Genomic DNA, 16,168 nt, shown 5'->3' with positions numbered 1-16,168 from the left:
TGACAAGAATTATATGGTGCAAAATGTCAGTAGTGCCAAGGCTGAGAAATCCTGCCTTAGGGCATAAGTAATTAGGCCAGGTCATAGCAAGTATCAGAGTCAAGGCTAATAGCGGTCATCTGATGACAAACCCATTACTTGTTTCCTTATTCATATCCTGTTGGTATTAAACAGTATGATACAGGTAATGGCTTTACATTTTGGAAATTACAATACCACTTTAAATAATATAAACTATTAAAAGGTCTTTGTGCTTTGAAAGAGTCAGTTCACCTCTTAGTATTTAATATACCCCAAACCTATATTACCTCACAGAAAATCACTCCATTTACAAAACACAAATGTCACCTTCCTTACTAGGTTTTCATATGCCAACATTTTACAATTTCCAGAGAATTATTTTATAAATAAGAATATGATTAACTCCTCTAAAATTATTTTTGTGTTTATTAAGGGAATTAGGATTTAATCACCATGCTATTTTTATCAGTACATCTGCTCTTGGGCTAACAGGGTATCACATGGTCTTTATTGAGCAACTGTTATATGTGTATTATGGTGTGAATGAGCAAAGGACCTCCTTGTATGCATCTTATGTACTTATTTGGGGAGGACTCAGTTAATTTGTGTATTGAGCTCAGATTGTCAGACGTAATAGTTGGAGTGTAAAAAGTAGACTGATTTAATTACTATATTAAGAGAAACTATGTCCAGAGAATGTTGTCCAATTTTCCCCATAGTGCACAAATAACTAAATAAGAGGACACAGTTTTAAAGATGAAAAAATAGCAACAACAAAACTACTACCTAATAAATACCAGGAAATGTGCTAGAAATCTCACTGATCTTATCTTACCTAATTCTTACTAACAACTTACCCAATTGGTATTGTTAGCTCAATTTTATAGATGAGGAAACTAAAACTTAGAAAGTTAAGCAGATTGCCTCTGACCACACAGCTGGAGCTAACCGAACAGGAATTTGAACACCCATCCCTCTGACTCTAATACCCTTTATAGAGTTCTTACAACTTCATACCTTCTCATCAGCCTGAGTCAAAGAATCTGGAATGAGTCATCAGGAAATCTGTAGCTTCTCCATCCCAAAGAGCCTTCTTGGAAAGTATATACAGCATTTGCAAAACAGCATATTTAAATTTTCACCTGTGGTTTTAAAATGATTACCCAAAAATTCTATTAAGCAAAGCTATGACCACCCTAGACCCCTTGTTTCAAATATTTGTGAAATATTCTGTTAAGGCTATCACTAGTGCTCAGTGGTTTAGCCACTCTGAATTCCTAAAGCATGTTATTGATTTTTCTCTTAGGATATTTATTTACTTATTCACTCAGTCACTTAGCAGATACTTACAGGGCATCAACTACATGTCATCTAGGTACTAGTTCCTGGAGATTAAGTAATAAGATAAACACAGTCTGTGTCCTCAGAAAAGCTCATACACCATGTGGTAAGAGAGCTAAGAAGTAAGCAGAACTTCAAGATTGTGTTTGATAGGAAAAAATAAAATGGCTGCAAGAAAAGAGAATAACAAAATTAAAAACCCACTTTAAAAATATGAGTCGGGATCCCTGGGTGGCGCAGGGGGTTAGCGCCTGCCTTTGGCCCAGGGCGCGATCCTGAAGACCCTGGATCGAATCCCATGTCGGGCTCCCGGTGCATGGAGCCTGCTTCTCTCTCTGCCTGTGTCTCAGCCTCTCTCTCTCTCTCTCTATCATAAATAAATAAAAATTAAAAAAAATAAATAAATAAAAATATGAGTCATAAAAAAATTAAAATAAAAAAATAGAAACATGAGTCATAAGAAAAACACTGCCTCCAAGGTGAGGTCCTGAGAAGGTGAGAAGATGATAGCTGTGTCCCAATGTCAGGGCAGACAGAAGAGCAGATAGAAAGGCCCTGAAGTGGGAATGTGTCCCAACACTATAGGGACTTGCAGAAGGCCAGTGTAACTCCAGTCCATTGGAGGGTAGAAGATTTGAATGAAATCAAGTAGGCAAGAGAAAGGCAAAGATCAGATCGATCAGGCCTGGTAGGTTCTAAAACAGAATTTATTGAGGACAATGGGGTACAGAGAGGCCAGGTGGGGTACCTGATAGGCCAGGTGAGAAGGGGAGAGCAGAAGACAGAGAACAAGGTGGGTAAATATGAAGGATGTAGCAGAGGTTCAGCAGACAATAATCCTAAATGATCCATCTGGGTACATTTTTTATTTCTCTGTCTGGTGTCCAAGCCAGGCTCGCATCCTACTCATCTCTATACCTTCCTCTTCTGCTATAGTCATGTTGAAAACAGGGTTCTCAAGAATCCTCTCATTCCAGTTTCATGTCTGTCAGTGCAAGTGTTTCCTTACTACTATCTAAGTAGTGGATACTTATCCCTAATTATGGGCCCTGAGATATGCCATCCACATTTGCTATTCTGCCAAAGTCATACTATGTCACAGGATATTTTAATTTTTTTTTAATTCACTTCTTGTATCTCATTAAAAATGTATTATCTGACATATGTCAGAAATAAATATACTTAGTAATCACTCATTTAATTTAAGCCACCAATCTAGAAGAAAACATCTTCTGGGATCCCTGGGTGGCTCAGTAGTTGAGCATCTGTCTTCAGCTCAGGGTGTGATTGTGGAGTCCCAGAATCGAGTCCCACATCGGGCTCCTTGCATGGATCCTGCTTCTTCTCCCTCTACCTATGTCTCTGCCTCTCTGTGTGTCTCTCATGAATAAATAAATTTTAAAAAAATCTTTGATGAAAATTTGTCAAGTGGTGAGTCAAGAGACTTTTTTCTCATACTCAGCAGTGTTAAGATCAATGGTGATCAACAATGCATAATCTGGTTAGAGCCACCAAAGACAGAGGATGGTTACAATCTACTAGTATTTCCAATATTTATGCCAACAGAATGTTGAGACCATTTTAGCAAGAAAAGTGTTAAAAGTCCTAAATAAGTTACACGTCCTAATTATAATTATGTGTATACAGACAAATGCCCTAAATAAAGAAGAGACTGTTGGTAATATAACCATGATTTATACTTTGAAAGATGACAGAATGAGAGATACCATTTTCAATTAGTTATATGTGATAAACTTACCATTTTGGTGTATTTGTTTTAATTTCAGAATTACCATTTCTGAAGATGGAAGCCTCAGAATTGTCAATGTGACAAAGTCAGATGCTGGAAGTTATACCTGTATAGCTACTAACCATTTTGGAACTGCTAGCAGTACTGGAAACTTGGTAGTAAAAGGTAATGACTAACCCAGAGAACACATACATTGATATACACGTCCTTATTTCTAATAATGCAATCTATAGAAGTGGCATAATTCATATTAATATGTAGAGATATCACTGTGTTACTAAATTAATACATCATGCCAAACATTATATGATTAATGATTCTTAGAGAACTGTTGGTAATGAATATGATTGAAAGGCTATCTTATTTCAGAATCATCCAATACAATTTTGAGAATTACAGCCATTGTATCTATTATACTATTGTAACTAATGTTATCTTCAATCCTTTAATTAAATTTCTTTCAAGTCTCTGTAGATTTGAAATTCATGCCTAGGAACACTGTGCTAACAAATTAAAAACCCATGACTCGAATACTATTTTTAGAAAACATTGTTTAAACAATGACATTGGCTATTTTTAAAAGAGCTGCCCTGGTTAGTCAGAGATATGGATATGGATTATTACACCAATAAAGGGATTTGATCACCTCTGTGCTTTGCTTTAGTCACCCTGCCAACCTTCTCAGTTTTAAGGAAATAAAATTTTCCACATGCCTTAGTCTGGGTACTTTATAGTATAAGACAGAAATTCCTTTATTGCCCTTAGCCAGCACATGATGTGAGTCTGTTCTAACACCAGGTTGATGGGATAGGTTGAAAGCACTAAATTGCAAAGGATGAGATTTTAATTTACATTTTATTTGCATTTCTATTACTTTCTCTCTTATCAAGTCATAGAATTTTTGAGTTGAAGGGATCTTGGCAATGGATAATCTGACTGAGGAAGATAAGACTCAGGTTGGTGACTTTCTCAAGGTCACCAGGAAGGGGGGGGGGGCGGATATTAACCCAAAAATCCTGATTGTGCATTCTGTTTGATTCTGTTTACTACACCAGGAAATCTTTTTAATTCAGCTTTATTTTTATAAAATAGATATTTTTCTATAACTGATAGAGATTGGTCACATCATATTATTTCCTTCTTGCCAATTTGTAGCTCCCTCTGTGAAGTAAGATAGCCTTAGAAAAATAAACATACCTATCTATTTTATCTATCTCAATTTCATTTTAAAGGAGAAAGCCAAAAATTACCTAATTGCATATTTGGGGGTCATTGGAAGGTAGAAAAATACTACCATTTTGGGTAAGCCTTTTTATTATAAATATCTGTGCATATTAAAAAACTGGAAGGCCAAGAGTCAGAAATAAATCTGTATTTAGGTTAACTCCACTATTTCAGTCTGTTAATGAATCATTCAGAGCAGAAGCATGGGCATAGGACTCTATGCTCTTTCTATTTCACAAGGCAGAGGGAAAAAAAGAAGTTAGGTAATATTTTAAAATCAAAATTCCAACTAGAAGTCTTTGCTAATGTATGGCTTTCTCACCTGCGAAACGAAGCAATGATCAGCTAGAACCGGAAGAAATCCCAAGGTTTCAGAGCTGGTTAATGGCAGAACTGGTACCTAATTATAGATTATTTGCTAGTTATGGAAATAGAGAATACTAGGCAGCAGCCCTAAGTAGTGATTAAGAGACTGACTTTAGAGGCAGAAAGATCTGGCTTGGAATCTCATTTCTCTCACTAGCTTGTGACCTTGGACTACATAATTAACCTGTGTGGGGATAATATCATGCCAACTTCTTAGGGTTGTTCTGATGACCACGATAACCCATGTTAAGTGCTTAGCACAGTGCCTGGCACTTAGGGAATATTAGTAGTTGTTTTGTTGTTATTGGTTATATTTTAGTAAAATGGCTATACAGACATTCTAAATCTTACTGATATGAACATTTATGAAGTTGCCACCACCAACTCTATTACAGTGATAAACAAAGAGGAGTGAGCCTGCCACAAAAAATGCCTGAGAGTGTGAAAGATTACAAACACCTAAGCCTAGAAACCATTTTTTGCTTTTCTATGTTGCTGACAGTGAGATATTTTTACATGTAGTTACAAGTTCTGCCCTGTGTTTGATCAGCATCCTTTTCATAAGCCTTGATTTCCATAGCTCTCAAAATAGTAGACAGAGGGGCACCTGGGTGGTTCAGTCGCTTAAGTGGCCAAGTCTTGATTCAGCTCAGATTGTGATCTCAGGGATGTGGGATGGAGCCTCACATAGGGAGGGCTCTGCACTGAGCTAAGCATGGATCCTGTTTGGGATTCTCCCTCTCTTCTTCCTCTGCCCCCTGCCCACCTACTCACCTACCCCTCTTTCATGCATGCTCTCTTAAATAAATAAATAAATAAATAAATAAATAAATAAATAAAATTTTTTTAAAAGATAGTGGACAGAAAGGAATATCCTCTAATTCCCATCAGAGCTCATATCCCAGCAGTAAAACCAGTCCCAGGATCAATCATCTAGATGATTCTCTGCTACTTGTCTTGTACTGAATGATGGCAAACAACTTGCCATACACCAATTATGAAATATGCCATGGTCACCCCAAGTTTTAAGTGGATATAAATGTAGCTAAGGTAGGAACTTCAACCTATTTTAAGAGATTAAATGCTTTATCATTAGACTTCTGGTAAAATGTAAATGGTGATTATCCAAGTATGGAATAAGAGATTTTGGTAGTTCATAGTTTAACTGTTTGTTTCTTAATTTTAGTAATTTATTTGCTTCTTACAATGTGTATTAGGAAAATTCTCATTTTCTATACATGGAAATGATTTAAATAAACTTTATTTATTTATTTATTTATTTATTTTTAAGATTTTATTTATTTATTCATGAGAGACACAGAGAGAGAGAGAGAGAGAGGCCGAGACATAAGCAGATGGAGAAGCAGGCTCCATGCAGGGAGCCCAATGTAGGACTCCATCCCGGGACTCTAGGATCATGCCCTGAGCTGAAGGCAGATGCTTAACTGCTGAGCCACCCAGTCGTCCCTAAGTAATCTCCTTTTAAAACATATTTAAGTACAGAAGTACGTCAGTATAAAGAAAAATATTAAATATGTATTATTATTATGAGAGGATATGCAAAATCATAAGGATGAGATATGAAGATTAGGAAACATGATTTAATGGGATTTTTCAGTAAAGTTTTAGTGGACTTACGGAAAAGACTTAGAGGGACATATGACAGGATCAGTATTTGGCCATCTGTTTTGCTGAAGCACATGGAATACTTTAAAACTGAAATTTCCTAATAGAAGAGGAAATAAAAAGACTAGGGCAGGGCAGCTCCAGTGGCGCAGTGGTTTAGCACCGCCTGCAGCCTGGGGTGTGATACTGGAGGCCTGGGATCAAGTCCCATGTCGGGCTCCCTGCATGGAGCCTGCTTCTCCCTCTGCCTGTGTCTCTGCCTCTCTCTCTCTCTGAATAAACAAGTAAATTAATTATTAAAAAAAAAAGACCAGGGCAGGAAGAGAAAGAGGAAGGCAGAGATCTGTAGGTATGAGCCCTAAGGTCAAAGTACAGTGGTCCCTGCCAGAGGGAGTTCATTTATTTAGAAGTAGAGCTCTTTCTGGGCTAGGCTGATGGTGCTCCACTATAGCCAGTTTTTCTGCAAATGTTCTTGGATTCTTATATTATTCTTGTAGATGAGATGGGGGGAAAAAAGAAATATGAGTTTTATCTTGTCCATATGTTCACAGAAGTTAGCAATCCTGGTACTTTAGGTAAGGTCAGAAGGTATTTCAGGGAACATTTATCTCCCGTTGCTTGGCTCTGACTCCCATTAACATTAATGGGAAGTACATGTGTGTGCATAGGGGCATCCAGACCACCAGGTCTCTGTGAAGGACATTAACATAAACTGAGAAATGCAATTTAGAAATCTGCCCCATAAAGCACGATAAAGGCAGAGAAAACCATTCTGAACTCCACATGAACTGTGCCAAGTACTGAATCGCACATCATAATGCTTCAGCCCTGTACCTTTAATGTAAATGTAACAGTTTAGCCTGAAATATGACTGAGCGCTGCATTTTAATTCAATTTTGAGATCTACAAAGGGACTAATTTATCAGAGAAGGTGTTCTCTAACCTTAAAATGTGCTTGTATTCATTTTGATCTCCTCATACGTAGGATTAAAACACCGTGAAGGTCAGACATCAGAACACATCTTCTCTAACCTTTTTATAATAATTCTATCATTAACAATGCTTTTAAAATCCAATTTTCTTCCTCCTCACCCCCACCGCCATGTTTTGAAGGGAGGCCGAAGATAGTGTCGAACACAGGGTCAGTAAGTATGGGGGAGGAAAAGGAAGGGATAAATCCACTACAGCAGGTACAGGTTTAAAATAAATCTCTGGCAGGCAACCATAAAATGGATAAATATTCAGATTATGCATGAGCAGACTTCCAAACTGCAGAATTCTGACAGGTGCCCAGGGGGCTCTTGATTATCATCCCATCATCTGAATTTCTAAATTTCACTGATTTTATTTTTCAAACTAGTTATCGTATATTTGAGATTTGGTTTGCTGTTTAATTTTAAGCAAGAACAGTTCTCATGTCAGACCCCAGAATCCTACCAGAAAGCATAATATTTGACCTTTCAACAAAGATGAGCTTTAGCAATTGTCGACATCCTTAAGAACTATGTGGAGGGCAGGCTGCATTTACATGCAATATTGTACTTACTAATTCATTTTTATCTCTATAGCAGAGTAAAAGGCATGCCATTTCACATGACATAGCGTCTTTGCTGTACAGGTTTCACATGACAGATATTTTTAAGTAGCACTCCTAAAGAAGAGCAACTTGGAGTATTTGTCTTAAATGTAGTTCAGCAAGATAACTATGATAATAACAAAGGTAGCTTCTATTGATCCCCTCCAGGGCTAAAAATGAAATGCAGGGCTTTGAGCTATGGATGTTATTATCATAGTTATCTTGTTGAACCACAACCAAAATGACCTTGGGTAAATGTGTGGCTGGTGATTCCAGACCATCCTTTGAGAAACCCCATCCTACATCAAACACCTTTGTATATGCCACATAGCAAGTGAGAGTTCAATAAAATGCTTAACAGAAATACAGATTTCCAGTACCCTAACCTAATGAAACTAAATCTTTAAGGATGAGGCCTGAAAAATAAACAGTCTTTTAAGATTTACTTATTTATTCCAGGGAAACTTGAGAGAGTGCACTAGTGGCGGAAGGGGCAGAAAGAGAGAGAATCTCAGGTAGACTCCCTAGAAACCACACACAGGGCCCGGTCTCACGATGCTGAGATCATGACCTGAGCTGAAATCAAGACTCAATTGCTTAACCAACTGTGCAACCCAGGCACCCTAAAAATAAATATTTTTGATAAACACCCCACTTGATCCTGATACACATTATACTTTCAAGAGTTGGCCAGCACTTGATGGGATGAGCACTGGGTGTTACTATATGTTGGAAAATCGAACTTCAATTAAAAAAATAAATAGAGAGTTGGCCAGCTATGGCCCATGGGCAAAAGCCAACTAGCCACCTTTTTTTTTTTTTTTTTTTTGCCCAGGAGCTAAGAAGGTTTCGGCATGTCTAACTGGATGGGAAAAAAAAAGAAGAAAAAGAAAAATAGTTTGGGACATTTGAAAATTTTATATTTATATTTTAGTCCATAAACAAGGTCTCAGTGGAACACAGCCATGTCATTTGTTCACATACTAACTGGTTATTTTTGCCTGACAGCAGAATTGAATAGTCATGGCATAGACCATATAAAATGCAACAACCTACATAATATCCTCAATGTTGCCTCTTAACCAGCAAAACCTAAAATATTTGTTATTTCGCCCTTTCCAGAGAAACAAAAACAAAAACTTACTGATCCCTTTTTTTTTTATTACTTTTTTCATTTCCCAGAATTCAAATCTTCAAAATTTGGTCCAAGGTATAGCTTAGCCAGGTTATACAGAACAGAGAATTTTGGCATCTCCTTGAGTCTGATTACAAACTGAAATTGGTGGGGATATTTCTTTCACAAGACCTTAGCCTCACTCCAGTATCAAAAGAGTTGACCTCGTACTTGTATATAAGTTAAAAATCCAGAGAGGCAATCGGATCATTGATTGGGAGAGAGGAGAAAAAATACTTAGCAGACACTAGAACAGTATTCAGGCTGCTTCTACAGGAATGAGGAGGTCTCACACTGCTGGAACCAGGTGGAATCCTAAAGCACAATATGAATCAACTGGAGTTTATCAAGATACTTATCTCTTCCTGAACTTTTCACTGTCACCAGCCTAAAGCAATTGAACTGTTTCACATTTAGTTTACACATCTCTCTGGCTGCAGGTTATTCTTTCATTAATGTATTTTTTTTCTTTTTAAGTTTCCCTATATACATATTTTACCCTGTTTTCATTTAGATTTTAAAAGATTTCTTAATAAATCAGTAAATAAAATAATTTAAAAATTAAAAAATGAATAAATATACATCTTTTTGGTTTTTGGATTAAATTTGTTCTGTTTGGTACACAGAATTACTTTCATAACAAGAAAAAAAAATATTCTTTACCTGTATTTCATATAAAAAAGACCCTCAGCAGAATTTAACTAAGACTTCATATATTTGTAACAAGAAATTATTTTGAGTTTTCTTTTTCTATCCCTGCAAAGTAAAAATGCTGCTGTGGCTTACTGAACATTTAATTGATTCCTTCATTGCCAGAATGCTCACCATCCCTCCCATCAAGAATTTATTTACATTTAGAAGAAGAGATGCTACCAACTACATACATATAACAGAAACAAAATTTTTACCAGCACCAACAAATTTTACAGCATATCTATAGTGTACCCTGTAAAATACTTCTGTTTTAACTGTAGGACACTGAGAAATATAAACCTATCCATGCATAGCATGACCAACACAATAATGTAAAGTCTTTGCAATTGGAACCTCTTTTGAAAATGAGTTTGAAACAGCCCACATCTTCTATGTAAAATTATTCAAGGCTTTATCCATATTTGACTGGGGATCAATCAGAAATCAGTAACCAGCAATGACACTTGGCTGCTAACCCACAACAAAAGCTTTTAATATTGGGCCCTTATAACAGAATACATTTCAACCTAATTAGGTGTCTTCCACTGGAACCAATTATTTCTAGGCAATAATTAAGGGTTTTTCTAATAGGATTAACACAAATTCTGACCCAAGGCACCCAGAGTAGGAAAAGTTTGTTGTTAAAAGTGCTAAATGCTAATTATGTTAGATTCCCCTGGTAGAAGGACAATGGCCAGAATATTTCAATACTAGATCCTGTTAGATCTGAGAAGACCTGCCACAATTAACTAGGGAAAATCCTAAGGAAATGATGGATAAGTGTACCTCTTGTTCTTCCTGTATTCACAGAGTATGACATAACCTGGAACTCTTTCTACCAAGACATGCAGCCAAGATCTTGATGAAACAGAACATAATTATTTCCCTTGACATTCCTTTGAGCCCTAATGAGGGCCACATGGACTTAGCAAATACTGTGCCATTAGCAATATCAATCATGGACAGAATGACTTCCCTGTTTGTTTAATTCTTTCTGTAAAAGAGCTGCTCGCCTTTTATAATGCTAAGATTTAAGTTTATTAAGATTGCATACCTTGACAGTCTACTCTGACACCATCCTGCCATCATTTTTTCATCCTTGGTCTAGAGGGAGTAAGTAATTCCTTAACTCCTGTATTTCTGTGCCGACTCTGCCCTTTCATAGGAAGGCATCTCTGCTGAGGCAGGCTTCACATACTTGCTTTGGATATAAAAGCACACTGTTGGCCAACAGGATTCTGAAAAAAATCTCAATCTCACTAGTAATCAGAGAAATGCAAATCTAAGCACCAGTATGATAAGATTTTGTACATATGAAATTGGCAAAAGATAAACATCAACAAAACCTTTTGTTGATAAGGCTGTGAAGAGAATACTCATACACTCACTATAAGTAAGAATGCAAAATGGAATAGACTCTGTAGAAAGTAACATTAAAAAAAGGCAGTCACCTTGGCGCATCAAGTCCATTTCTGGGTATCTACTGTAGAGGAAACTATATGTGTTTTAAGGTAGACTTGCAAAGATTTTGTTGTTTGTAATGACAAAAAAAACACAAGCAAAATAAAAAAATCATACAAAAGGTGTTATTTCCTATAATGCATGTAATATGATTTAATAAAAAATCAGTAATAGAAAATAATACCATATAATATTTAAACATAAAATACATGCTCAGTATAAACATGAAGTCATGATAGTATTTGTGCAGGGAGGGAAACCTTGGAACAAGGTTATATGAAAGGACGTAACCTGTATTGGTAATATTTTATTTCGGTAAAATCTTCATATATATTCAGAGGAGGAAAGAATGGAAAAAATGTTAAAAATTGCTGATTCTAGAAATAGGAATAAGAGTACTGCTGAATTGTTTTTGCTAGTCTTACATGTATAATATCTCAAATTAAAAACACCAGGTCAGAATTCTTCAGCATGGTAAGATTTTGTGGTCAAAATCATCTAGACAGTGGATCTGATTTTCTCCCTGTGTCCTAGATATTATAGAATAGATAAAACCTTGTTACTAGTGATATTTAACCTTTTGAATCCAAAATTGTCTTTTAAAGAAAAATTCTACTCTAGAATGAAGTAAATGGTTTCATTCCTAATGAATACTTACCAATCAAAATAAATAAAACAAACAAACAATAAAGGCAAACAGAATATGACTCTTTGGCTTCATTAAATGTGAAGCACATAATTAATTTCTTTTCCGGCAATTCAAAGAGACTTGTGTTGTACTGATTCAGTTTAATTGAACTTATTACCACAAGCAGATAATAAGAAGTATATTGAAGATATCCATCTGGCTTGCACTGAAAACCTCACGTTTCATTCTTCATGGCTGTCACGGGCCGTACTAATTGCCTCATTTCAGCTCTTTTACAATCAGTATGATTTAGCTATTAATGTGATAAAATTCTTACTCGAGAGGAAGTTGTTATTAAAAAGCATAGATCTCTGGCCTACTTCTGCTACCACTACTGAACCCATCTCCAGCATTATTAAAGTTATATATTTTTCAAATACATAAATAAAAATCCATCTCTTTCTTGTGCGTATCTTTGTAGGTTACATCTGTCATCTTATATCTTGCCATAGAGCTATTTCCCTACTGTAGGAAAGAAATGGTTTATGTTGAGCTTTTCAGTTCATAAAATGTTTAAAGATCAATGTGGTTTGTTTTTAGCTATGGTATGTTTGCTTTTTTAAGTGGCAAATTATGTAATAAATAAAAAGGAAAGTAAAATTTGGCACTTTTATCTTCTCTTCCTAAATATCAGAACTTCCTGTGGTTTGAGAATGATACTTTGTCACACAGATTGGCTTTATTTGGATACTCTTTCTCTCTCTAAAGCAGACTGTGTGTGTGTGTGTGTGTGTGTGTGTTTTGTGTGTGTGTATCAGTGTCTGTTTTAAATCCTCCATCTTCTTGTATTTTAGAGGTGGCCACATGGGGGAAGCTAACATTTGGACCCAACTCCAAAAAGGAAGGTTTCATCTATTACCATTCCTGAACCAGAAGAGATAGGTCAGGAAAATTCATGAATGATTCTCCCTTCCTTTCTTGGCATTTGTTTTTTATGCCAGAGGCAGGAAAGGGGTTTTGCTCTCCCAAAGGGGTAATGCCACCAAACCATAATTGAATTTCTCTGGCTGTCATAGGCAATCAAGTCTAAGAAAACCTCCCAAAAGACGGTAGGCCTTTAGGTTAAATACAGAATCTGACCAAGATGAAGGCAAGTTAATTAACATTTCCATCATTTCTCTCTGATTTACTCTAGCAAGAATCATTTCTAAAAGGTTAAAATGGTTGTCTCTTTTATGCAGCCATTTGAAGAGCCAAAAGTAGGTTACTGATTAGGGGAGAAGAAATGTAAGCAGAACATTTAGAGCAATAGTGGCTTTTTACACGGCTTTCTAGCAGTTCTGTAATCACTGTGCAAAAGTGCAAGACATGTTATTAAATGAAGATTAGCAGTATCCACTTTGAAACTTTCCCCATACTGGAAAACATCTCACCTATTGTCATATTAACTTCTCCCTTTTCTCTCTTCAGAAGTAGAACTCCTTATAAATATAAGTCAAGCTTGGATTTTTCCCAGAAGAGTGGGATCCAAAGGGTCGAATCAGAAGTGCCTTCTCTTCCATATCTACTTTCATAAGGCTAGCCCACATGTCTTCTGATATAACATATATTTGTCTGTTGGCTTTGTCTACAATATAAGTATCTGATCACCATGCTATTTGCACTTAACACCTATGATGGATAAGGCAAAGAAAATTAAATTATAGAGACCAGTATAGTTTATGAGAAGATACTCTGATGCAGTCCAAATATAAGAGGATAGTCAAAAGATACAAATGACATAGTTATCACCCTCCCTCTGTGGCACCATGGGTCATGGACCACAAGCATCAGAATTGCCTATGGGTTTTTTAATAAATGCACATTCTTGAACTCTCCCTTGCTCTGATGAACAAAAGCCTCCAAAGGTGAAACCCAGGAATTTCCATTTTTAGTAGGTCCTCCAGGGAATGCCTGGCTGCAAACCTAAGGGTTCACAGTCTGAGAGTAGATACTGATAGGTAAAGAGATAGAGCTTTGTTAAAAGTATAGAGGGAACAAAAAGAAAGGAATAAAGAGGGAATTCACTAGGGGGATAAAAGTGATAATTGAACTGGCAACTAAGAAATGAAAAAGAGCTCACCAGGTTAAAAAATGTAAAGGTAGTATCAGACAAAAGAAAATTTATCTAATAGCCAAAAGGCATAAAAGCTCCCAGCATGTTTAAGGAAAAACGAATGGAAAGCTGAAATGAGAACACATCCAGAGAAGAGGCCCCTAAAACACTCTTGACCATATTTTAGGAACTGTGGACAAAGAAGAGGCAAATATTTTTATTTTCTTTTTAATGGAAAGAAAACACATTCTATCAATTGTACCTACATGATCTTGACACCAACATCAAGGGAAATTTTACATCTTCTAAGAGGATTTAGAAAGGAAAGTAATCACAACATAGAATTTTTAAAATTCTTTTTTAAGTATTTGATAATCTGTGTTATATATAGAAATATTAGGGGGGAAAAGATAATCTCATTCAGAGAAAGCCACTTAAATGTTGTTTTTTATACTTTTTTTCCATAATTACAACTAGACATGAATGTGTGTGTGTGTGTGTGTGTGTGTGTGCATTTAAATCTACATTTCACCCTTGAGCAATGCAGGCATTAGGATCACCAACTTCTTTTTTATTTATTTTTTTAGGGTCACCAGTGCAGTCGAAAATCCACATATAATTTTGACTTCCTCAAAATTTTGGTCCCCTACTGCCGACCGAAAGCCTTACTGATAATATAGTCAATAAATACACATTTTGTATGTTATACATACCATATATTGTATAATTCCAATAAATTAAGCTAGAGAAAAGAACGTATTATTAAGAAAATCAGAAGGAAGAGGAAATACATTATTGTACTGCACTGTATTTATAAAAAAATTCTGTAAGTGGGCTCACACAATTCACTCATGTTGTTCAAGGGTCAGTTGTGTATCATTCTGTCTTCAAATCTGTAAATAGATATCCTCACCATAAAAAAAAATCCTGTTTTGTAACTTCTTTTTTCATTAATACCTCTCCAGCAACATAGATTTTTGAACAATAAATAAAGTGTAGCCTATTTTCTTATAAATATGTTCTCTTGCCAGTCAAAATAACATCAGCAAGACTCCTTCAAAAAGAAAAATCTCGTGTGATATCTTTGTGGGCAAGATAGAAAGAGAGGCTGAGAGAGTATTTTGAGAATTGTTTACCATGTCTCACCCCCACAGTGGTGAATAACGGATTCACATTAGCCTGGAAGGGAGATCACCAGCCATCCTTCTGCCCTCTTTGCTCACCCTTTTCCTACTGAAATTTCTCTTCAGTGACACATGAAGTTACTAATCATATTCTGGTCACATGAATTATTAGGGAATAGATAAAATAATATAATCAGTATTCAGAATTACCATAGAAAGATAATTATATGAACTTAGTGTAACAAGCCTAATTTAATAGTGACAAATTAAACATTTGCACTTGGTCCCCAAACTCAGGATGAGAGGGTCAAATTTTAAGGTTAGGCTGTGTGTTAAAGGTTTTAGTTCTGGGGCTCCTGGGTGGCTCAGTTGGTTGAGCCTCTGTCTCTTGGTTTTGGCTCAGGTCATGATCTCAGGATCGAGTTAGAGCCAGGGCTCCACAGTCAGCACAGGATCTGCTTGAGATTCTTTTCCTCTCCCTCTCCTTCCCCCTCTGCTCCCCCCACTGCTCACTCTCTCTCTCTCTCTCATAAATAAATAAATAAATAAATAAATAAATAAATAAATAAAATCTTTTAAAAAAAGTTTTAGTGGACTGTAAGATCATTGCTGAGTCAGCAATATTCTATATTTTTTTTCTTGAGGCAAATTAAATCTATAGTGTAATAGAGTATCCAAAATATGAGAAGGGGAAAACTACAGTAGCACTCATGAAAATACTGGGAAAGGACTATGTTTTTATTTTAAGACTGATGATAAAATTTGAAATCAGCCTAGAAGAAGAGAGCTGGGGTGATGGCAAGGGGCACAGCTAAGGAAACTGAAGTTGGTGAGGCCAAACCAAAGGACTTGTGGAGGGTGAATGGTCGGTATTTTCAAATATTTAAAGATCCAGCAAACTCTAGATGACATCAGAGGGCAGCACCAGAATAGATGGGCGGTAAGCATTAAAGCAGAGAATATTGTTGTGTGTTTAAGAAAAAGAAAGTTTCAAATAATTAAACCATGCAAAAGATGAAAGTAGTGATTTTTCCATTGATAATGATCAGTTCCAGATTGGTCATGTGCTCTGGGGAAACACTGCAGAAA

At 36.1% G+C, this 16,168-nt stretch overlaps 1 protein-coding gene across 17 annotated transcripts in view; it reads left to right on the top strand.

The window, feature by feature from the left end:
- The window catches only part of CNTN4 (contactin 4), a 909,482-nt gene that overhangs the window by 833,408 nt on the left and 59,906 nt on the right, over positions 1-16,168 (top strand). For all 17 annotated transcript variants that reach the window (XR_011994334.1, XM_025984656.2, XM_072720378.1 and 14 more), the window contains one exon: positions 3,150-3,277. Coding sequence is in view for 16 of the 17 variants with exons in the window: in XM_025984656.2 (XP_025840441.1) it covers positions 3,150-3,277 (128 nt within the window). In the remaining variant the exon portion in view is untranslated. The remainder of the gene's footprint in view (positions 1-3,149; positions 3,278-16,168) is intronic.

The sequence above is a fragment of the Vulpes vulpes genome, chromosome 9 (genome assembly GCF_048418805.1).
Source record: "Vulpes vulpes isolate BD-2025 chromosome 9, VulVul3, whole genome shotgun sequence".
NCBI classification, from domain to species: Eukaryota; Metazoa; Chordata; class Mammalia; order Carnivora; family Canidae; genus Vulpes; species Vulpes vulpes.
The sequence above is the reverse complement of the archived record's forward strand: the minus strand, read 5'-3'. Positions and strand labels throughout refer to the sequence as shown.